Below are 22,549 nucleotides of genomic sequence, written 5' to 3'. Positions count from 1 at the left end.
CACTTATTGGATTTAACATTCTACCCTGGGGAACCAAGATACCCAGGCGGCATATCACTTTCAATTATTCTCTCTCGCATTCTATCTGTCTGTTCCACCCCGTTCGTCAATACGAGCGATTAGTCAATCGGGTCTAAGCGAGGAGCCCGATTCGCTAATAAAAGAGCCCGATTGTAAGGCACGTAATAGCAGGGTGATGCACAAGTAGTCAAGGTAAGTAAGCTGCGGAGTGACGCTTGCAAGTGTAACTGATTCCAAGAATTGATTCCAACAAGAGACTAATCAATGCCCCTTCCAAAGCTAGGAGCGTCTCCCTATATATTCCCTAGTACTTAGCCAGGCATACGAAGCCCTTTACTTAATTAGGAAATCCCATGCGATCCATACGATTCCGATCGCAAGCTATACCCAAAATAGGAAACTAGATCCACGATATCTGATACCTGTCCATACGCCATTACGTATACCCATCACATTAATCCCCCCTCTGGGCCCTTGTCCCCAAGAGGCCTGGGAAAACTGCGAATAGCTTCACAAATATCCCCCTGAAACTTTCCTGGCCGCTGGCTTTCCCCAAAGACTCCCTATAATTGCTCTATTATTATACCAGGTAATGAAGTTAAGGATACAGTTCACTAACCCTTCCCAGCTAGTTCGCAAATCGCCTCTGGCGATTCCCCCTTGCAAAGGTAGTACGAATATAGCATATACTATCGGACATAAAGCTCATCCGATCTCCTAATTAGTTCGTAAATCCTAACTTAGCCTCCATTCGCGAATAAATTATTACTCTATAGGCCTAAGAGCTTGGAAAAGTTAATCCGATCTTCTGGTTCGTTCGTAAATCCCTTCTTTAGAATTTTCTGGGTATTCCTGGCATAGAGCTAGTTCCGAATTCGTAATCACTATTCGGAGAGAGGGCATTATAAAAAGGCCTTCCTTTTCCCACTAACTAACCTTCCTTTTCCTCAACTATAATACCGTACCCAGCTCCTCCTCGTCCCTTGCCTTCCTTCTTCAAGCCTTCTTCAAGCTCCTTCAAGCTCCTTCAAGCCTCATTCAAGCTTTATTTAAGTCCCCTTCTAATTCCCTCTTCCACTTCTTTATCCATCAAGATAAACACTCCTCTTGGTACTCGTTAGCCTGTCGCCACCCGTTCAGCCAACGCTCCCACATCCTTAATTCGCCCTTACTATCTTTAATATTCCAAGAATATCGCCAAGTTTCCCGACCTCACTTATATTAAGAATAATAATCGCTCGGTATATAATTACTACCGCTCCAAGAATAAGAAGTATAATCCTATAAATTACAAATTCCTTCTTTTATTCCTTATTCTAATGCTATCTAAGGTTCCTCAAGTATATATAATACGGTTAAACCGCCTTCTTTAAGCCATTAACGCATACAAGCATCTTCCCTATCCTTTGCCCAAAAGAGAGAAGGCTATTACTACCCTTCTTCTATGCCAAACTATATATACTTCTCGTATTAAAGCTATTATTTAAGGCTAACAGATTCCCCTAATAATCCAAGAAATAGGTCAAGCAATTCTTACTAGCTTGGCACAAATATAAAGTACTCTTAATAATATAATTAATATTCTTTGGTATTAAATAAGCTTACTTCTTCCTTATTTCTTACTAATAGCTAATAGCTTTATAGGCCAATTTATTACCTATTTCTCGAGAGGATCCTAATAAGGATAATAATAAGGATAGTAGAGAGTAATTACGAGGGTAAGGTATTTATAGGATATAGAAATTAGAGTTTTTAATAATTTTCATATAGTTTTTCCAAGAATAAATATATGGTTTTTTAATAGTTTCCTAATAAAAGCATTTATCTTTTATACCTCTATTTAGCTAATAGTATTGCAATATTACTCTTTTCCAAGTATTCTTATAATTCTTAAGCTATATTCTCCAGATTACTTAGTAGTTCCCATATATTATTTGCCGGTAAGTAGCCCTTCTAATAAACGAGATACTCCCTTCCTTTTCTGCCCTCCCTATAGGCTATAATGAATTCTATCTCGAATTTCTCTTTGCCCTTAATCTCGACCGGCTCTGGTTCTACTATAGTACTAGCTCGCGGGTATTATGGTTTTAAGAGGGAAATATAGAAAATATTATAGATCTAATATAATAGTAGTAATTCCAAGTAATATACCTATTTATATATTCCTATAACTTCTAGAACTTTAAAAAGGCCAAGATATCTATCCGCTAGCTTTATACTAAATCACAGCTATTAAATATTCTTTATATAAAGCATGACTTTATTATATATCTTGAACTTCTTATTAATATATTTCTTATTATAGTACTTTTTCTATATATTTACTACTTCTTACTATTATTTCTCTAGTGCCTCCCGTTCTACTTAAATCCTTTATACTTTTTCCTATACTACCGGTATCCCTCTTTCTGGAATGTTATTCTTAACATATAGTTTAATACTAGAATAGAATCCGTATAAGGCATAGAATAGGGATATTTCTATTATTAAATATATAGAGTTATTATATATAAATTCTGCAAGAGCAAGCTTTGCTATCTAGTTATCCTGCTAATAGCTAGTATAGTACCTCAAGTATTATTCTAGAGTTTGGTTCAGATTCTCTATTTATCTATTAGTTTATAGGTAAAATACTATACTTAGCTATTATTAAACCTTTAAATAGAAATATAGACTTAACTAGAACTTACTTATAAAAATAGATCCTTTATTAGAGATTATACCCATAGGCATACCGAAGTCTTTAATAATATAGTATACAAATAGCTCCGCTAGCTCAGAAGCCGAGACCTCCTTAGTAATCGGAATATATTATACTATTTTCGTATATCTATTAATAATAATAAGTATAGAATTATATACTTTACCGCGAAACCTAAAAGGGAATAGCCCTATAATAAAGTCTATAGTAATTTCTTGCTATGGCTTAGAAGAGAGAAGAAATGAACTGAGTATACTATATGGCAGATATCTCTTTATCTTAGTCCGTTAATATATAGGACAAGTTCTAATATAGTTTTTTATATCCTTTCTTATACTTTACTAGAAGTACTTTCTCTAGAGGATCTCTAGTATCTTACTAGTACCAAAATACCTACCTATAGGATTATTATAATTAGCTTATAGTAATTCTTCTTTGAGAGCCGGCTTATTTAGTATATAAATAGCACCCTAATATCTTAATAACCCAGATATATCAAGTTTCCAAGTCTTAATAGCTCTAGTAGAGGTTTTCTTTAAGAACTATTTATACTACTAGTATTATACTAATAGATTAAGCCTTTAATACTATAATAATAGTTTAAGTAATATTTCTCCGCTTTCCTTATATATTGTTTCGGATCTAGCTGCCCATATAGCTAGAATCCGTAGTATATACTATTTGTAACTAGCTATACTAGTAATAGGCTCAAGTAGTAGTATCTCCGGTACTACTCTATTACTAAAATGGACTTCCTCTTCGGAATTCCTTAGTATCTCGCTAATTGAGAAGTACCTACCTTCTCTCTTCTGGGCCTTATATTACGGTATTATAGGAATAGTATAGTATCCTATTACTGCCACCCATAGGGTTCTCTGTTCTATATTCTATAGCTTATTATAAAGTATAAGTAGTAAAGTATCTTTATTTATATCTGCTATAAAATCTGGCCTTCTTAATAGCCTATCGGCGGGATTACTATATCCCGGCCAGTACTCTAAGACAAAATCAAAAGCAGCCAGCTCTTTTACCTATCTTATTTATTAACTATTTAGTTTTCTCTTAATTATAAAGTATTTCAAGTTATTATAATCTATCTTAATAATAATAGTATACCGGATATATACTAGGTAATACCACTAAGTACGGAATACCAGAATAATAGCCAAGAGTTTAAAGTTATATGTCTCGTACCTACTCTTAATTACAGTTATCTTTTTTAAATAGAAAGTAATAAAGTACTACCTGGCTTCCGCCCCCTTACCAAAAAGCTAGGAAATTATACCTATAACTACGAATCCTAAAGTATCCGTTTCTATACGAATCTTTAAGGCTAGGTCAAAATAATAAAGAATTAGTACTATTATAAATATAATTTGCAGCTCCCTAAAAGCCTTATTTACCTCATCTATCTAGCTAAACTAATATAGTAGTTTTCCGCCAGTTTTTAGTAAATTAATTAACCCTTTCGCTACCCTAAAATATCTATAGATAAACCTCTAGTAAAAGTTAGCAAAACCCAGGAATACTTAGACTTCTCGGATATTATTTTTTAGGGCCGGCTATTCCCTAATAGCTATAACCCGGCTAGCCTCTATTTCTATACTATCTAGGCTAATTACAAATCCTAGGAACTCTATCCTCTCTATATTAAACTCGTATTTTACTAAGTTTATAAAGAGCTAGTATTACTATAACCGTTCAAACATATATTGGACCGCCGTTATATACTATTCTAGGTCCTCTAAATAAATTAAAATATTATCCAGATAAACTATATAAATAATATCTATAAGGTCCACTAATATATAGTTAATATACGCCTGGAACGTCGCCAGAGTATTAGATAGTCCAAAGGATATAATATAATACTTAAAATATTCATAGTATATTCGGAATACCGTTTTCCACTCATTACTTTCCCATATTCGCAACTAATAGTAAGTATCCTTTAAGTCTAGCTTTATATATACCTTTGCTCTATAAAGCCTATCTATTATCTTACTAATAAGTGGCAACGGTATTCGATTCTTAATAGTAATCCTATTTAGACCCCGGTAGTTAATATATAGATATAGGCCGCCTTCTTTCTTTAGAACAAACATAATTAGGGTACTAGCTAGGCTAGTAGAATAACGGATCTACCCCTTCTCCAAGCTAGTATTAAGATATTCCCGAAGGACTTCAAGCTCCCTTTCTAATAAAGCATATATAGGACCATATAGTAGTTAGGATCCTGGTTCCAGATCTATATAATACTCCATTATATAGTAATCGGGCAGTATACCTATAGCCTCTATAGAGAATACTCGGAAAAGGTCCTAATATTTCCTGGGAAATATAGCTATCCCATTTATAGTAATAGCGGTAACCCTTTAGTTATCTATTATAGAGTAGGCAATTAATAGAAAAACATACGCCTCACACTTCACTGCTTTAGTAAACTTCCTAATATTTAGAACTTTAATCTTCTATAGTCAAATCTGGTATCTCTATATTACCTCCCTAAAGGAAATTAGGAGGTCGACCTAGTAAAGCTATAGGAATCCAAGTATTATATTAATATGGTTTAGATCAAAATCATATAACGCAAAGTATATATTGGCCTCCCTTTAGTCCCCTAGTATATCCTCGGCAGTAATCCCAAGAATATAATCTCTATATAAATAAATCCTTCTTCCCTCTAGCAAAAACAAGGGAGTTGCCCTTAATATTAACGGAATACCCATATCTAAGGCTAACCTCCTCTTTATATAATTAGCCTCTATACCCGAATCAACTAATACTCTAACCCTTTGCCTATCTTTCCTTATCTTAATAGTAACCTCAATTACTATTCTCATTTCAGGGGCCTTACCCTCTATAGTATAAACGAGTATAACTACTACAGGGCATACCCGTTTCCCGGCTTCTTTAGTTCTAGGCACTTATATACCTTATAGCCAGACTTATTATAGTTATAGCAAGTCGGTTTTCCCCGATTTAGGCAGGTAGTAGTATAGTAACCCTTCTTCTGGCAAGTAAAGCAAGTTATACCCGGTCTTATAGATCCTAATACGGATACTATATTAGACCCCGTTACTATACTTTCGCTACCCCGGTTATACGAACCTCGTAACGGGAATATACTTCTCTTCCGTTTCCCTTTATTATCCCCTCTCTCCTTTCTCTAATTTCCTTCCTTTTATTAACCTGTTAGCTTATTATTACATTCCCGTTAAATAGACTAGTTCAAGTTATTCTCGACCCTTACGGCCGCAGAAATAAGCTTCTTCCTTTCTTATAAAGCATTCCCTTAGTAATTAATCTCGTCCCGAATCTCCTGCCTCAAGCCACTAAATAAGTCGTCCCGCTCTCGCAATAAACCCGTATATCCCAAGTTATCTAATAGGCTATCCAAGTAGAATACAAAGCTTTGGATACTCTAACCTGGCCGCTATTTTATATCCTTGAACTTGGCAAGGGCATTATTACTACGGTTCTCCGGATCCAAGATAGAATCCTTTATAAACTCGATAAAGGTCTCCCAATCTATAGTATTAACGCCCACCAATCGCTCCCTATACTTCCAGATATCCCTGGCTATATCCTCAAAGCAGGAAACATAATACATAACCTTTACTATATCTGTGGCCCAGGTAATCCCGCCGTCTTTATACTATTTTAGCTCCGCCTAATAAAAGAAGTCCTGGGCTTCCTTAATACTCTTCCCCTTATAGGTTAGCAATTCTCGGGTTTTTGGAGCCCTACAAACCAAATATACTACCGGTAGTATAATAGGTTCCACGATAAGTACCCGAATATCCTTAAGATAGTAAATCTGAGCTTCCAAATCCTCCAGATCCTCCCTCTATTATATCTCTACTTCTAACTCAGTAATATAATAACGAGCCGCCGCCAGCTTCTCCGTTATTATTATCTTGCTAGCTAGTTCTGGGAATATCTAAGTTCCACTTCCTTCTCCTAATTAGGCAATAGCTAGAGTGGCTGACTAGGCGCTCCCCTGGATACCCGACTGGGTCGCCCTAGTAATAGCAGAGGCGCTTCTTCTGGTTAATACTCTAGCCATTAGTGGTTTTGTCTATTAACGGCTTAACTACCTCGCAATAAACTGCTCCCCGAAGGTTAGATTAATTAGAATATAAGGTACGTAATAGCAGGGTAATACACAAGTAGTCAAGGTAAGTAAGCTGCGGAGTAACGCTTGCAAATATAACTAATTCCAAGAATTAATTCCAATAAGAGACTAATTAATACCCCTTCCAAAGCTAGGAGCGTCTCCCTATATATTCCCTAGTACTTAGCCAGGTATATGAAGCCCTTTACTTAATTAGGAAATCCCATATAATCCATATGATTCCGATCATAAGCTATACCCAAAATAGGAAACTAGATCTATAATATCTAATACCTGTCCATATACTATTACGTATATCCATTATACCGATTTTAAAATAATATATAAATTTCTAATAAAGGATAAAGGCCAAAATTTAATTAAATAAAAAGGATTAATGCTTATAAGAGACTTAAATAAATTTTTCTTATATTAAATTCTATTAAAAATTAAAAAATATATATATTTTTATATTTTTAAATTAAAATTATAATAAAAAGGGTTTAGAGTTCTAATAAAAGGCCAAAGCTAATATTACTTAATTAATATAATTAACTAAACTATTTCTAATAAATTATATTAATAGGATTTCAATAATTTATGGGTTTTAAAATATTTTAGTATTTTAAAAATTTGCTCGTATTCGATCTCGTATTTATAAACCGGAGTTCGCTTAAGCAAGCGATTAAGCAATCGGGGCCCGCAATTGGGCAATAGGGACCCCGATTGACTAATCGCTCGTATTAACGAACGGGGTGGAACATATCTCTTCTATGAGCAACACTTCAAAATTTCACCCTTCTCTAGATATTTCAGATTCTTTGATATGACTCAAAACAGATAATAACTGGCCTTATTCCACTGTTTTATGTATCTTTCAAGTTATAACACTTGCCGTTACAAAAGTTGTCGCAGGATGATGATGCGGCATAAACGATTATTTGTCAGGTTACCGAGATCAAATGTAACCTCACTATGTCATTGGTCGAGTCAGCGAACAGGGTAAGGCTGATCCATGGTTACATTTTCACGAGCATTGGAAAATGGGTTGGATAACTTAGGATGATAGCTTGGTGCCACAATCCTTCTACTGTGCCCCCCGAGGAGCTCTGCAGGATAGTTTTCGCAGGTGCCGATTGGTCTTCGATTGAGCTCTACAAGCTGACCGACAATCTCACGACAATCTCACGCTGCACCACCTATTTAGCGCGTCAGCACGATAACAGGTCAGCTCCGGTCATCTGCCTAAACTCGATATAAGATCGTCAAAACATCCCGATCCCTAAGCCTCAAGTTGACTAAACAATTGAAACCATCATGGGTTCCACAATTGACCTCCCTCAGAGGCCATCGGTTGATGCTCTTACCACATTTCTCAAATCAAACCCGGAGATCGAATTCCTCCGCTACCAATGGCTCGACATTGGAAATGTCCAAAGACTCATCGTAGTCACAAAGGAACACGCCCTCAGCCTCGGCAACAAGCCACTGAAAGTCAGCTGCCTCTGTTTCGGAGTCTTGCCGGACGACAGCTTCAATACGACTCGCTTCAAGCCCGCCGGCTACGATGAGCTGTATCCAGACTGGCAAAGTCTTCGTCTCTGTACTTATATCGGAAATGGGAAGAAATACGCAAACGCGATGTGCTTTGTGAAAGAACAGAGCCGAAACTTTCCAGCATGGGAGCGAGATCCTCGTAGTCTGCTTCAGGGCGCACTTCAGCGGGCAGAAGTAGATCTCGACATGCGCTTCCTCATCGGATATGAAATCGAATTCTACCTCTCCGATGATTCGAACAGGGAAGCAACCCGCCCCTTCGAGCATTTCAACCAATTCTATGGAGCTGCCGCTTTGAGAGATAACAGAGTTTTGACAGTCTTGGAAGAAATCGTTCAAGCACTGTTGAACGCTGGCATCAGAGCTACACACTTTCATAGCGAGATTGGTCATGGCATGTTTGAGATCCCAACAGGTCCACTTAGACCTATCGACGCTGTTGATGCGCTTGTCTTCTGCAAGGATGCAGTTCAGACGATCGCTCACAAGCATGGCTTCACTGCAACTTGTTTCCCGAAGCCTGAAATGAGTCCCTCGCCAGTTGCGGTAGGAGCGCACACCCATTTCTCCATTGATGGTGCTACCCAGAAAATCGCCGATAGTTTCCTAGCGGGCATATTGGATAACTTGCCGGCGCTGTGTGCTTTCAGCATGCCCAACTTTGACAGCTACCACCGTATTGGTGGGTACAGGGGTACAATTGGGAGCTGGGTCGGTTGGGGAACTGAGGATAAAGATGTTGCGATTCGGAAGATCTCAGGGAGGACCGGGTACTGGGAAATCCGCACCGCCGATCAGATGGCCAACATGTATTACACGCTTGCTGCTTGGATTACTGCTGGTTGCGATGGCGTAAAGAAGCAAATGGAACTGCGATGGAAAGATCCACCGAGTAATACTTCCCGTCGTCACATTTAATTGGGTGTAGCTGACTTGCTGAATAGGTTTGGTGGCCACGATGACACCAGAGCAGGTGGCGGGAATGGGCTGGGATACCAAATTGCCTTTGTCGCTTGAAGATGCACTCAATTCTCTTGAGACTGCCGTGGGATCTCACGTATTGGATGATCTAGGAATTCATTTCTTGAACATGTATCTTGATTTCAAAAGACTGGAGGCGAAGCAGGCGAGTGAGAAGACCGAAGAGGTGAGATTGAAGGTGCTTTCAAAGATTTTTTGAGTTTATTCAACGGGAATATGGACATTTTCCTAGCCACTCTCCGCTAGCTAGATTAGAAGACTTATCAAATATTTGTCTCTCATGCACACTTGAATGAATGATGTTTCACTGGGCTGGCGAGTAACTACTTCGTCGTTCTGGAATCAAGGGAGGAGAGCTACTGCCAGCACATTTGCCACGACTCCAGAGATGGAGAGTATCGCCGCCGGGATAATGTTCGTGGCGTCGGATTTACCCGTTGAGCCAGCTGCAGTACCAGTGGATGTGGTGCTTGAAGTTGTAGTTGCTGCTGTACCAGTAGGTTGGCTCGTTGACGATTGCGTCGCAGCGGCTGGAGCTATCTGTAAATCAACAGCTGGGGGTCAGCCATCATTCGGCAATTATCTAATACAAACGCTCAGTGTCTATTGGAAGCTACTTACCAAGGTACCAGAGACGCTTTGAGGAAATGGCGTTCCCGGATCAACGCAAATCGCACTCATTCCAACAGTCTCAACATTCCCCTGTATGCCAATCTGGCCAGCCAAGCAACAGAGATATCCTGTATATCCATCAGAGGCAGCACCGTCGACGTTCGTAGTATTCCAAAGGTTCCAACTACTGTCTGCGCAAACTGGGGCTGCTTGAAGAGAGGGTTGACACGTATCGGCTGAATGTACTGTCAGTTGGATACCTGAGAACAGCTTGGCACTAGGTCATCTTACCAGTTGGACAGCAAGCCTCGGCGTTGTCTGAGAGTCCAGATCGCACGCAGGTCAGGGAGTTAGGACAGCACCAGGCTGCGCCGCATTGAGCGGTCCCAGTCGGACATGTGTTTGCTTGAAGACTCCATCCGCCGGATTTAGGGATAGATCGCTCGGAAAATTGTTGTGGTACAAGCACTCCGATCTGACCAGCGGCAATGCTGATGAAAGCTGCGAGAAGGAGAGTATGCTTGAGCATGTTTCTGAGTTGGGAATGGGCAGAATTCAATAAGAATAGATTCCAGGTAGTAGACTTTTAAAAACTGGACGAGGTTGATAGAGACAGGCGAATTTTGAGTTGTTCTCAAGAATGAAGGCAACGAGCAAATTCGGAAAGTCTGGGAGAATAACTAGAAGGCGAGTTATCAGCCATATCATCTCAGTCTTATGATTTGAGAGTGAAACCGAAGAGTTGAACGGATGGGGTTGGAGCTAAGCTTATTGGAACTCGCTTAACACCTGCAATATTATCAACCAGGAGCTCCATTCAGGGGCACGAAAACGCCGACACAATGCATGCAAGCGGACTTGCTTCATAGGCCAAAAAGTATTTACAGATCGTCAATTTCGCTTCTTTGGCCACTTCTAGCCGTTACGGCTGAAGCTTCATGCTGAGAACCTAGTAGCAATGGTCCAATCGTTGGCCAGAACATGCAAGCCGTCGGACTTTACAGATTCATGAACCACCGCTGTGGGCCAGAAAAGCAACGACTCTCATGGGTTTGGAGATTACTTTTCGTATCCCGTATAAAAGATACGCAGCAAAGCAAGTGGGGGAGGTATCAGAAACCGACGACAATGACCAGCGGGACTGGCTCTGATAGCCGATGCTCCTAAAGTTCTGATTGACAAAGCCGAGAGTGTGCAAGGAGGGATATTCCCGCAGTAGCAATTGACCTCAAAATCCTCTGTGATCCTCACCAGGTACCCCTCTTTGGTGAAGTATTCTGTCCAAGTCAACTCAAGGTTTCTTGAGACTTCGTTTGAGCAGCATTATCTTCGCGTACTATGTCTTCCAACAGCTTCACAATGTTGTTCTGTTGGCATTCTCTCGCTAAATCCATAGGCGTGAAACCTCTGTTGTTTTTCAGACTTAAGTCTCTGCATCTGTAAACGAGCTTCTCGACGACTCTGAGCTGCCCGTTGTATGCAGCGTAATGTAGAGGAGTTTCGCCATACTTATCTTGAATGAGTGGGTTCGCTTTATACTTGAGAAGCAGATCTACCATGTCAACAAGACCCTGTTCAGCTGCCCAGTGGAGTGCTGTTTTCCGGTGGTAAGAATCGATATCGTCGATATCTGCACCCTGATTGAGCAGAGTCTCCAGCACAGTCATTTGTGTTTGTTGAATGTCTAACAACCGAATAGCGTTTGGCAGGTTTATTCCGGCAGCGTTAGCATTCTCATAGAGCAAAAACTTCACGACCACTTCGTGTTTCTTCTCAAGCCCATACCATAGTGGACTATAGCCATTGCGATCTGCAATGTTGATGTCACAACCGTGGTCGAGCAAGATTTTCACCATGCTCATGTTTCCTCCCTCAGCTGCGAATGACAAAGATGTACGGCCATATTTGTCTTTCGAGTTCACTTTAACGTCATTCCGCAAGAGGAGTAATCTAACAATATCTTCATGCCCTTCTTGGACGGCGACTGACAGTGGAGAGTGGTGGTTGCTGTCCGCTATGTCTGCGCTGACTTGAGATTGATTAAGAAGAATTAAGACGATTTTCTTTTCGCCACGCTGAGCCGCATAGAATAGAGGCGTCCGATTCAAATTGTCAACGGAATTCATTCCTCTCGTGTCCCGACTTAACAATAATCGGACCGCTGCTGAATGGCCTTGAGCAGCTGCTACCGAGAGAGGTGTACGACCTCGCTCATCCTTGCAGTCAGGGACTATATCGATCGTATCTAGAATCACTGAGATTTTCTGATCGTACCCTGCGGCGGCTGCTCTAAAAAGCAATTCTTCGGATGTTCTGAGGTCTAGAAGACGTAGTGTTGCAGTTTCTTCTTCTGTAAACATCCGTATGTTCAACAGTTCTGCGCTCAGGTCTGTTGCGGTCTTGAGAATGTCCTGATCTAGATCGTTGGTTAGCTGATTACAATCTATTTTAACGAGACTTCAAAGACATACGAATGTGTAGCTCCACTATACGCTGTACGTTGTATTCCTATAAGATATTAATGTGATTCCTATATCAAAGTCGTGTCACCCTTACAGTAACAAGGTCTAAGAGATTTATTGTTGCCCTGTCTATCAAGCATTAGCTCAATAGTTATTGTATCTAGGAGTAGTTTTCGATATACACACTCTGCTTGAGTTTCAAGTTCTGGATACAGTCTCGCACCCGAAACTTCCGCTCTATGTGATTAAGATACCCTTCTGTCGCTGCTTCTATAGGACCTTTCTTTTTGTACTCATCAAGCCCAACACTTTGCAGCCCTCTATCAACATCAAAGCGATAATACCGCTTTTCGTCAAAGTGCTTAGCCCATCTAGCTATAAATTTCTTCTCTGTGTTTTGCGTCTCAGTGGCGATGTCCACTACGGTCTGGCTAAGGAACTTAATCATGCTGTCTTCAAATGCCTTCATCTCTGGGATCCCTGTCCCAATCGAGAGGAAACATTTGACAAGAGGCTTCAAATCTCCTGTTTCAGAGCACCAGATATTGGACGCTTCTCCTTCTACTTCGTCGACTGGATTATTTGCGCCAAGGCCACCATCGGCAAACGTACGATCTCCGATGCTCGCGGGGTCAAAGAATGTTGTGGCGGCCGATGTTGCAAGGGCAGCTTGGCATATCGTGGCTCGAATATTCGGCTCGTGGGAGAGGCTATAGCTTCGGAGACGGACAATGTCCTTTGTGTCGCGGTCGGCAGTACAAACAAACCTGATTTCACGTTAGAATTACTCTTCTTGTTTTAGTAGAACACCTACGATCTACATCCACGCTCTGTTCTGTCATTAAACAAATCTGTTTCGGGCACACTCCTCTGCACCACCTTTTGGACCGCTTTCTCCAGTTTGGCTGAGTCGAACCGGGACTTGATTTTACCCTTCAAGTTAAATGGAAAAGAGCTCAGTTTCGCTCCAAAGACAACTTCTGCGAGTTCGCTATATGCGATAATACATTCATCCACGTCCATTTCGAGCCGGCCAAGCATAATTGCAATGAGTCTATTACGACGGTTACACTTTGCTCGCAATAAAGGAGGTTTACTTACCCGCCAGTGCTGGTGCCTCCGATAAGGTCAAATACTTCGCATGGCTTCACTGGAGGAAGGTTGGCAGTCTTTCTCCGTTCGTCGTTCAGTCGATCCATGATGTTTTTTAAGATATAGAGCGTTGAAAGCCCTCGTACGCCGCCGCCGTCGAGGGACAGCAGACACAGTCCTGTGCTATCGAGAGGATTTGACTCTCCGATGTTCTGAGTGGACGTCACTTGCTCCATATTTCAATTGATGGTTTGCGTAGTAGTTGATTAAGAGGGAGCAAAAGATGGACAGGAGACTACACAGCGATGGCTCTAAGCGCCCTCTGTCAGCTAAAAACGATGAGGCTGGCTGGGTTCACTGCGCATCATGCATGAAGATTGAGAAAGTCTTTTGGATTTTGCAAAGGAGAATACACATCCTGAGAGTATAGATGAGTCTTTCACAAACGCATGTAGCTCCGAAACTGGTCTTCTATAGAGGAATTGCTTCCTAGGGATTTTTCACTACCTCTCGCGCGGCCATTGCAACGAATACATGATTTTACACACATTCGAAAAAGCTTACTAATAATCTGTGGCGTAGATAGGCAATTGCCGGCTTAAACGAAGGGATAGCTCAGACGAAGGCTGCCGGAAAGCCGTAGACTCAGCCACAGTACGGTTATTCGGGGCAAATACAACTGAGAGCACTTTATTGAGCCCAGCTGTCCTCTTCTCCTAGGCAAAAACCTAGTATTCTTTCTTAAGTAAAACATAAAAGAAATAGCAAATACAAAGCTAGCTACTTTAACTTAATATTAACCGAGCTTTTAAATTAAGAATATAATAAAAAAGCAAATAAAGAATGAGATAAAAAAGCTAAGTATAGAGTAAACAAGAATTAAAATGTAATTAATAAGCTATTAGAAAAGAAACGAAAAGAAGATAAAAGAAGACCTGTAACAAACCCACTGTTTCAATACTACGAGTCTCCTTTGCAGATAGGATGGATAGGCTGCAACTAAGCCCACGATCGTGGCCAGGAATAGACCATGATTTCTAACCATCAGTTTATAAACATCAGTCAGGTATCCAAGGAAAGGGGATAGAGAACGAAGAGTTGCGAGTAGAGGTATACTATTCTGGCACTATACATTCATATACTCGATCCTCCCGTCCGTCACTTGGTCTCTGAGGGGATCTGGATCATGCGAAGAAAGGGTTAATAACGCCGTCGTCTAAGTTGATTAAACAGCATGAGAGGAGACCGGGAAGCGAGTGATAGGGAATGGCAATGGCGTATTTATTGACCCAATATATATATTTAAACTTTAGTCTCCTTCTCCCCCCCTCTGGCTTGTGCTAACATGCGACTAAGTAAGCATTTCCCCAAAGCGTCCCTCCCCACCGGATTGTCAATGGAGCAGGGGGGCAGAGCCAGAGCCGATTGACTGGTGCCGAAGACGCTGCTGCCGCTGCTGCTTCTACGATTTAAGATTGCAATCGTGGCAATCCTACATAATGTAATAAAAGGTGGAAAGGGAGACTTTATATAGTGCCGCAACCCAGGTTCATCAAGCTGGCAGGTAGGATAAAATGGGAATACGGAACAGGAAGGAACGTAGGTTTGTGGAGGGGAAGCATTAGCTCACACAAGGCCTTGCCAGGAAAGTTGAACTCACAATGGGATTTCTCAGAAGACAAGGAGGGGGTGCTTTCGGATTATTTTATACATTTCGCTGTGCCTAAGAGCAAGTCTAGCGGCTTTGCAGTCTGGTATCTGTACATGTACACACTTCATCTTGGTCTTCTCCCTCCCCTCTCCTATGTAAATGAACACCGAACTCCAAGAGCTCTAGCTTAATCTTGTTCTTCAAGAGTCCGAGCATTTCATGTTTCTCTTGCATAAAAGCCGTGACATCCACAGCCAGCTCACGCAACGGCTCCTCTTTAAGGTATTCCCTGGCCCTGGTTCGTTGGAGAACTTACATTACATGGGCGTCTTACTACATAGGACCGAGCTTAACACTGAAGGCAAAAGAGCCCAACCTTTTGATGTCTTTCAAGATACCTTCATTTACTGTTATATATCGGGCGATCTTTTCCAGGCGTTCCGTATGGGTTAAGTTATGCTAGCCAAGGCAAAAACTCGCCACTCGTTACCAGTAGTGGAATCGTTATCTGCCCTTGCAGAAGTCCTCCGTTGAATTAAGAGTTGCTATATTCCGTGCGTGCGGAGTGGCAGAAGGGGCATCTGGGCTCTGATTGTTTCCAGAACGGTTGGTTCGGGGCGATGTTGGAGATAGGAGGTCGGGGATGGTCGGTTAGATCTCGCCTTATTCTATTGCCCGAATGTGCAACAAGAGAACAGAATCCATTTAAGTATTTCGATCTCCAAGACTACCTCGGGAAGTTTACTGTCTCAGTCCTTCAAGTCTTATTATTGCTCGAGCATTGCGTATGAATTCTGTGAGACTTGTAAGTGCTGTAGGATTTGACGCATCTAACATACCAGATAAAAGCATCAGAAAGCTACCTAGGCACCAGTACAGCATGCCAATACACTGGAAACTTCAATGTTCTTGATTCTTGTGGTACAACGAGCGATGATCGGCCTCGAGTGTTCTCAATTTCTATGGGACAATGGCACCTGATCAGCTACCAATGTGCTTCAAATGCATGATACAATGAAGGATGATCATTTTTTTGAATGTTCTCCTCCACCTGCTTTTGATATCATCATCCTCATTATCCTCGTCATCCTTATTAGCCTCATCCTCACGAGTCACAATCAATGTCCCGTAGCATATACTGACCGTGGGATGCTATCATCATACGCTGCCGTTGGAGTAAAATTAAGGGGGTATTGTGTAGAGGAATGAGATCGAAGTCACTCACCGCTGTAGCCTCGGGAATTTCGCCCTTGAGTCCCCAAAGAGCCTTTGTCAAGGTGCCATTCTTGAGCTCCGACAAGAATGGCAGCTCCGACAAGGAGCTTCCCGTGGCCGAGTTCGTCTGGATATAATTCAAAATTTGAATACTAGTAAATGAATTAACCTTTTGGCGTATTGAGCGTATGGTGCCTGGTGGATTCGATCGCTTTAGATTCTCTAAAACGATAAATACCACCGCATTGGTTGGTGTTCCAGGTTGAATACGGTCAAAAGAACGACTGTTGTTTTACGGCTCCCCTCTGCTTTTCGGATAGTATCCTCCTCCGACTCTTGGACTGAGGCATGGAATCTTTATGCGGGCTTTGCCGTATTCTATGCTACATTCAACTCTTCAAGTCTATGATCTTTGTCTCTATCTCCAAGGACTCCATACTCTCCAGTGTTCCTATCCGATGAGAAAAATCAGCTTCGATTGCGCCAGCAGAACCGGTACAGCCGAGTAGACTCCCCACCCGGCACCTCCTCTCCAACGCCCTCCCTACCTGCCCTCTCCTTTTGATATTGCCCAAATTATGCGCTTGAAACAACACAAGCAATAGGAAGCCCTCAACAATCATAGTCGGCGTATTACATAGTAACTGCCCTGTCTCACTCCACCGCAATCCAGTAGCGATAGCAATCAAAGACAGCACCACACCTAAAGATCCAATAACCGCAGATGGCATCGCGCAGATATATATCATTCCCTCTGAAATCCTTAACCCCAGGCTCTTCTTCCTCTCACCCTCTTCCTCACCACCGCCAAAACAAAACGGCAGACCAAGAAAAGTAAACACCTCCTGATCAGCAGCGACCAAGGCTTGAAGATGCCCTTCCAGGATGGCAGATTGTCTATAATAGACGTTCCGAAGAACGAACCCATCAATGAAGCCCACAAGGCCAGTGTAAGTACCGATAATTAGCCACCAGCTCGAATTCCACTTCAACATATGACCCAGTCCTAGCCACGTAATAACCACCACCGTCGTGAATGCGACGCCGACGCCTGAGCCTACGATGTAGGCGTAGACGTCAATAAGCCTCTCTGTCTTTGTCGTTTCCGGTGGTGCAATCACGATTTTGGGATTGGGGGCCGTGTCACAGGTTATTTCTCGCAGCCTAAGCTCGAGAGATGAGTCGAGAGTGCGGATCGAGGATAAAGTGCGGGAAAGGGTGTCAGAGTGCCGCCGCCGCACGTTTTGCAGAAACATGGAGGTAAAGGTTAGTTCCACGGCGACGGCAGTGTTGATGTAGAGCTGCCAGATGTTGCCCCATTTGAAGAGTGGCCCGAGACCCAGCCACACGAAGACACCGACCAAGTAGACGGTAAGGGCGGGGAGGGAACCAGTTGCGAGGGCTACGGCATCACATGCTCTATCGAAAAGATTGGCCTTCCCTTCTTTCCTGTTTTGATCACGGGTGAGAAGCGAAGAAGACTTCTTGAACTTGGATGTTTGCAAATCCTTGAGTTCCTGCAATTGGGAAGGCGACAGCGAGCGAACTATCCGAAGACAGCTGGCGGAACGTGACCTCATCTCCGCAATCGAGACGAGGAACGAATGCGTTGCGTTTGCTTGTTGTCGCATCAGCAGCGTATCGGAGACGTAGCATTGGATCGAGGATGCGTTTTGCATGACGATTTGCCAGACGTCTGTTGCGCCGAGCACGATGCCGAAGATCGTCCATACTAGCAGCAGTGCTAGGGTCCCGAGGAACACAAGCCGGGATCCAGCGACGTTCGTGACGCTATCTAATATTTCGAACGATCTTGCCTTTTGCAGAAGTTTTTGGAATCGAGAAGGTGACGGGGGTATTTGTGGTGGAGGTGGTGGTTTGTATTGCGGGAGGGAAAATGAGGAGGATCCCGAGGACCTGATTGGTGTGCTGTCACCGCTGCAGGTCGAGGACTCTGGAGGTATCTGGGAAGGTGCCGAGATTTCCATTGTTGAATGGAGAGGCGGACTCCATCTCGCTCTCCTCAGACGTAGGCATCGTTTCCTAAAACTATCCATCTCCCGCCCGCCCAACGTGATGCAATGGAGAAGCCGTAAATGAAAGCAGGCAAAAGCAGCTTCTCGCGCCAGCGAGAGAGAAGTAACGACACAATAAGATTATTTTAAATCAAAATAGTAACTGGAGAATCGAATATCAAAATTTGGAAGTGGCGTTGGCAAATTTATCGGTGAGAACGTGCAGGCGTTGAACCGGCGCGGGTACAACACGATTTATCAGATCCGGTGCAGCACTCGACCTGCAACCACAGATCGATACGGCAAATGTGGGAGAGGCGCCATCTGATATACAAGATGTCTCCTGAGTCTCCTCGTTGGCTTCTTTTCGCACCAAGAGGTCCCGGCCAATCGGCGTTGCGGAGTTTGTCATTACTAGCTTTCGCTGCGTTTTGGCTTGTCCGAAGTTTCGGTCCATCCTATTTTGGGTGACGCGCTGACTTCACGTCGGATGAAATACACAGGGAAAGTAGCGCGGATGCGGAGTGAACAGAAGTGTGTTGTGGGGGAAGCATTTGATTCGGCACTTCGGGAGCAAATATGAGTTTTTGTCGGAACTTGCTTACGTACATTGTTTCCGCCTCAATCTGACAATATGCGATGCTAGCAGGACCTCACGATGCATCAGATTGCACGGTCCTGTCCTTTCCTGTTCTCCCTCTGCCTCTTCTCCTTTGCAACAACCTTCCTTCGTTTCTTCCATGCTCGATTGACATCGCCTCTGTTCTCCCAAAACCATTTCTGGAAATCACTCTCTGGCTCAGCCTCCGTGTCCTTTTGTTTCCCTTTCGGTTCGCGGATTGGTGATCTTGCTTCTTCGTCGTCGTCCTCGTCATCATTATCCGTGGGCCACACAAATCTCTTGTTTGGATGGGCGGTGTCTGGAGTTGGGGCTGCGCTGCGGATACCACGGTACTCGAAATCTTTTTGTGTAAAAGGGGTGAGTGGGACTTGAAGATGAGTTTCTCCCGCAATGTCTTCTTCGTCGTTGTCTCCGAAGAAACTGAATGAGGGGCCGGCTTTGGGTTGTTCCTCGGGGTTTTGTTTGTAGAGAGCTTCCAGAGGGTGGACGGAGGATGCGATTGGGGTGGAGGTCATTGATTCTGGGATTTTGATGCTCAAGCCTGCGCCGGATGATGACTGTGGGCGGGATGTAATTGCGGATTGTAGTTCTTCGGGCTCGTCCACTGATTCTTCTTCTGATGACTCGGACGATGTGGAAGCTGCTTTGGTAGCTTGCGAAGTTGCTGTTACCTTGACGTGATCGCATTGCTCCTCTGATGAACTTTCCTCACTTGAACTTTCCTCGCTGCTTTCTTCGTCGACTTTGGTGCTTGACATGCTCGATTCCACGGCCTTAGAATCTAACTCCTCCTCAAACAAACTGTCGTCACTTGTGTTATCCTCGCTCTCATGCCCGACTTCGTTGGGTATCTTCAATTCAGCCTCCTTCTCATCAGCTTCTTCGTCTGAGCTCTCCTCCGAACTCTCTACCTCCAATTCCTCCTTCGCCGCAGGCTTTAATTCGACCTCCGCAGGCCCCTTCCGCATCTTCACAACCTCAACCACATTCCCATCCTCATCAACCCACCCTTTCCCTTCCACAAACTCCACCACACCCTTCGACTTCTTCCCACCCGGCGCCCTCAAAAACGTCGCGTACTTGACTGTCCGCTCAAACTCATGCACCAGCGTCTCCTTCCCTTTCTTCTTGTCCTTACTCTTCTTCAGTTTCCCCTTCGCATTCTCCACTTTATTCGGCGGCAGCACAGTCTTAAACAAGCACTCCGGGCCCGTCGTAAACTTGCTCTTCGCCACCTTCCCCTTCTCCTTCTCCTTCCCCTTTCCATTCCCCTTTCCATTCCCCTTTATCTCCGTGCTCGGTGTTGTCCACCCCCTCTTCACATGTCTTTCCCCAATATCAATCCCCGGCACTTCCAACTGATCTCTCTTCCGCTTCTTCCCCTCCTTCTTCACCCGCTCTGGCCCATCCTCCTCAACCACGTCCTCCTTCTCCGGGCGCGCCTTCTCAATCCGCACTTTTGTGCCTTTCAATATCGCGCCGTGAAGCTTTTTCTTTATCTTCTCTGCGTCTGCCATTGGAAGGTCGATGTAGCCGTAGGATTTCTCGGGGAAGGTTTGCAGGCTGTGGTAGCTAATGTTGCGGGCACTGGAGAGGATGGAGGCGGGGAGGATTGTCGTAAGGAGAGAGGGGCTAAAAGGTGTGATGTGTAGGCGGGTGTAACCGAGGTCTGGCTCTGAATTATACATCATTTAGCCCGCCATTTTGATGCCGTTGCTCAATTGTTGAGGGCGAAGCACCAGAAGCGGTTGTAAGCTTCTGGTAAAATTTGGAGGTCTTCGGCTAAACAGCGGTTGCACCTCAGCCCCAGCACCAGCCACAAATGGTTGAATTTTCAGCCAACTCCTGGCTGACTCGTGTAGATTGAAATAAGGACAAATTTGCAAATCGTTACTGATTTCAATGGGCGCTTGTACGTCTCACTCTCCACACTACATTTGATCGTCGAAACTAATTAATTGCAGGGTCTAGGGGTAGTAAGTTTAACTTGTGTCCGGTGGCCGCAGTTGGTCCTAACAAAGTCACCAGTGATTTTCGTTTCGCATGCTCTCCAGCATTTTCTATGAAAGGTCGTGGGTTCAATTCCCACAGCGTCCAAATTATTTGACTTTTTTTTGGATCTAATATCAGTTCCCCCCCTTTTTTCTAGGGGCGGCCGGCCCTGAACCGCATGTTAGCCGAGCTGAGCTATCCTCGCCCCGAGTTATTCCTCATTCACAAATTAATAAATTTTACCTCCTAGGCTAAGAGGATATGTCTTAAAGATGGAGATGCTTATAAGAAAAGCTAAATAGCTTTTGTTGCATGTCGTAAAGAAAATTTTATCCTTTTCACGGGTACAAGAAGTTCTAAAAGTTAGCCCGCGCTGGCCAACTTTTTCTCTAATCTGCCTACTACTTTCTGAAACTCCTTTATCTGCTTCGACAGAGCCTCCATAAGTCTTGTTGCACATCGCACGTCCTGATTTTCGATAAGAATGGTCATAAACCAGTGCAAGAATACCTGAAGCAGCGTTGAACTAGCCAACCTTTCCCTCGGCCCTGCTACCACCTTAATCCCTCATTCATCTACTGGGAAGGAATCTTCATAATTGTTGTTGCGCAACGAACATTGCAGTTTTTGGTAATGATTATGAACTAGTGTAAGAAAGGTTGTGTGGGCCCTCCAAATGGCCGAGCTTTCCCCTTAGCCAACTGCTATTACCTCAATCTCTCCTCTATCTGCATTACGCAGACGATAGAGATTCCCAAGGTCTCCAGAATTCTTTTGTTGCGTATCGTATTTTCAATTGCACCAGTTCCAAAGACCTACGGACTAGAGTGAGACCGGACCAGCTATTTCCTGCGAGTTATTCCTGCCTCGGCTTGTTGGTCAACTCTTTCCAAGGATTTCATACGAATATCTCACTTTCTGTGACATTCTTATATCAAATTCAGTGCATGAGAGTAACTGAATCATGAAGATTTGCATCTGAATCGAGTAGAAGGTTAAAAGAAGGTTCGGCCTTGGTCGAACCAGCACTTCCTAGGCGAGGATCAAGAGGTACCGCACAGTGAGTAGTTGGTCATCTGTGTTTCATTATAAGGTGTATAACTTATTCAAGCACTCCGAGTCTATAATTTGAAATCCTATGGCATCATGTGCTCGTAACAGGGATTCAAAACACGTGGCGAACTTCCTCACACTTTTCGTATCTCTCAACCAACTTTGAAGCTTCGCAGCCGTGGAGGATTGCTATAGCTACAGATACATAGCACTCATCTTAAGAGAGCTTGTAAACAGAAACGCGGAGGCACAGAAGATCTCTTTGGTAGTTCTGAGGTGCTACCACAGAACAGCAATTAGTCTCCCAAACCAACCGACTTGGGGTTCTCATGCTTTCTCTAGGTGAACATTGTCTTCACAAATGCTATATTGACTAGTGTACAGCCAGCTCTCGTACAATTGCGAATTATGCGACTTCGAGGAAATTTCCAAACAACTTGCTCTCCTGCTCTCCTTCT

General features: G+C 43.1%; 6 protein-coding genes across 6 annotated transcripts; 1 reads left to right on the top strand and 5 right to left on the bottom strand.

Moving 5' to 3' along the window:
- Positions 1 to 8,078: 8,078 nt before the first annotated feature.
- Positions 8,079 to 9,661, top strand: K444DRAFT_561254 (glutamine synthetase/guanido kinase). The gene is made up of 2 exons (XM_024876931.1): positions 8,079 to 9,288; positions 9,341 to 9,661. Exons 1-2 carry the CDS (start codon positions 8,157 to 8,159, stop codon positions 9,574 to 9,576), a joined length of 1,368 nt encoding a protein of 455 aa, XP_024737016.1. The 5' UTR covers positions 8,079 to 8,156; the 3' UTR covers positions 9,577 to 9,661.
- Positions 9,662 to 9,719: 58 nt separating this feature from the next.
- K444DRAFT_721968 (uncharacterized protein) lies at positions 9,720 to 10,687 on the bottom strand (the record flags this gene model as incomplete). The annotated part of the gene is made up of 3 exons (XM_024888540.1): positions 10,281 to 10,687; positions 9,999 to 10,225; positions 9,720 to 9,917 (listed from the first exon to the last, which is right to left on the bottom strand). The coding sequence occupies exons 1-3, from the start codon at positions 10,516 to 10,518 to the stop codon at positions 9,720 to 9,722; spliced, it is 663 nt and encodes a 220-aa protein (XP_024737015.1). The 5' UTR covers positions 10,519 to 10,687.
- Positions 10,688 to 11,728: 1,041 nt separating this feature from the next.
- K444DRAFT_508668 (ankyrin) lies at positions 11,729 to 12,274 on the bottom strand (the record flags this gene model as incomplete). Its single annotated transcript, XM_024873414.1, has 1 exon — positions 11,729 to 12,274. A coding segment is annotated over one exon (546 nt), but the record flags the coding sequence as incomplete, so codon positions are not given.
- Positions 12,275 to 12,611: 337 nt separating this feature from the next.
- Positions 12,612 to 14,065, bottom strand: K444DRAFT_652717 (FabD/lysophospholipase-like protein; the record flags this gene model as incomplete). Its single annotated transcript, XM_024885825.1, has 4 exons — positions 12,612 to 13,218; positions 13,266 to 13,505; positions 13,553 to 13,755; positions 14,051 to 14,065. 4 exons carry the CDS (start codon positions 14,063 to 14,065, stop codon positions 12,612 to 12,614), a joined length of 1,065 nt encoding a protein of 354 aa, XP_024737013.1.
- Positions 14,066 to 16,299: 2,234 nt separating this feature from the next.
- Positions 16,300 to 18,446, bottom strand: K444DRAFT_643104 (Low affinity iron permease; the record flags this gene model as incomplete). The annotated part of the gene is made up of 3 exons (XM_024884820.1): positions 16,300 to 16,536; positions 16,958 to 18,221; positions 18,346 to 18,446. The coding sequence occupies 3 exons, from the start codon at positions 18,444 to 18,446 to the stop codon at positions 16,300 to 16,302; spliced, it is 1,602 nt and encodes a 533-aa protein (XP_024737012.1).
- Positions 18,447 to 19,018: 572 nt separating this feature from the next.
- Positions 19,019 to 20,738, bottom strand: K444DRAFT_612744 (uncharacterized protein). Its single transcript, XM_024880201.1, has one exon. It carries the CDS (start codon positions 20,732 to 20,734, stop codon positions 19,088 to 19,090), a length of 1,647 nt encoding a protein of 548 aa, XP_024737011.1. The 5' UTR covers positions 20,735 to 20,738; the 3' UTR covers positions 19,019 to 19,087.
- Positions 20,739 to 22,549: the final 1,811 nt, after the last annotated feature.

This window comes from Hyaloscypha bicolor (assembly GCF_002865645.1).
Source record: "Hyaloscypha bicolor E unplaced genomic scaffold K444scaffold_61, whole genome shotgun sequence".
NCBI lineage: Eukaryota > Fungi > Ascomycota > Leotiomycetes > Helotiales > Hyaloscyphaceae > Hyaloscypha > Hyaloscypha bicolor.
The sequence above is the reverse complement of the archived record's forward strand: the minus strand, read 5'-3'. Positions and strand labels throughout refer to the sequence as shown.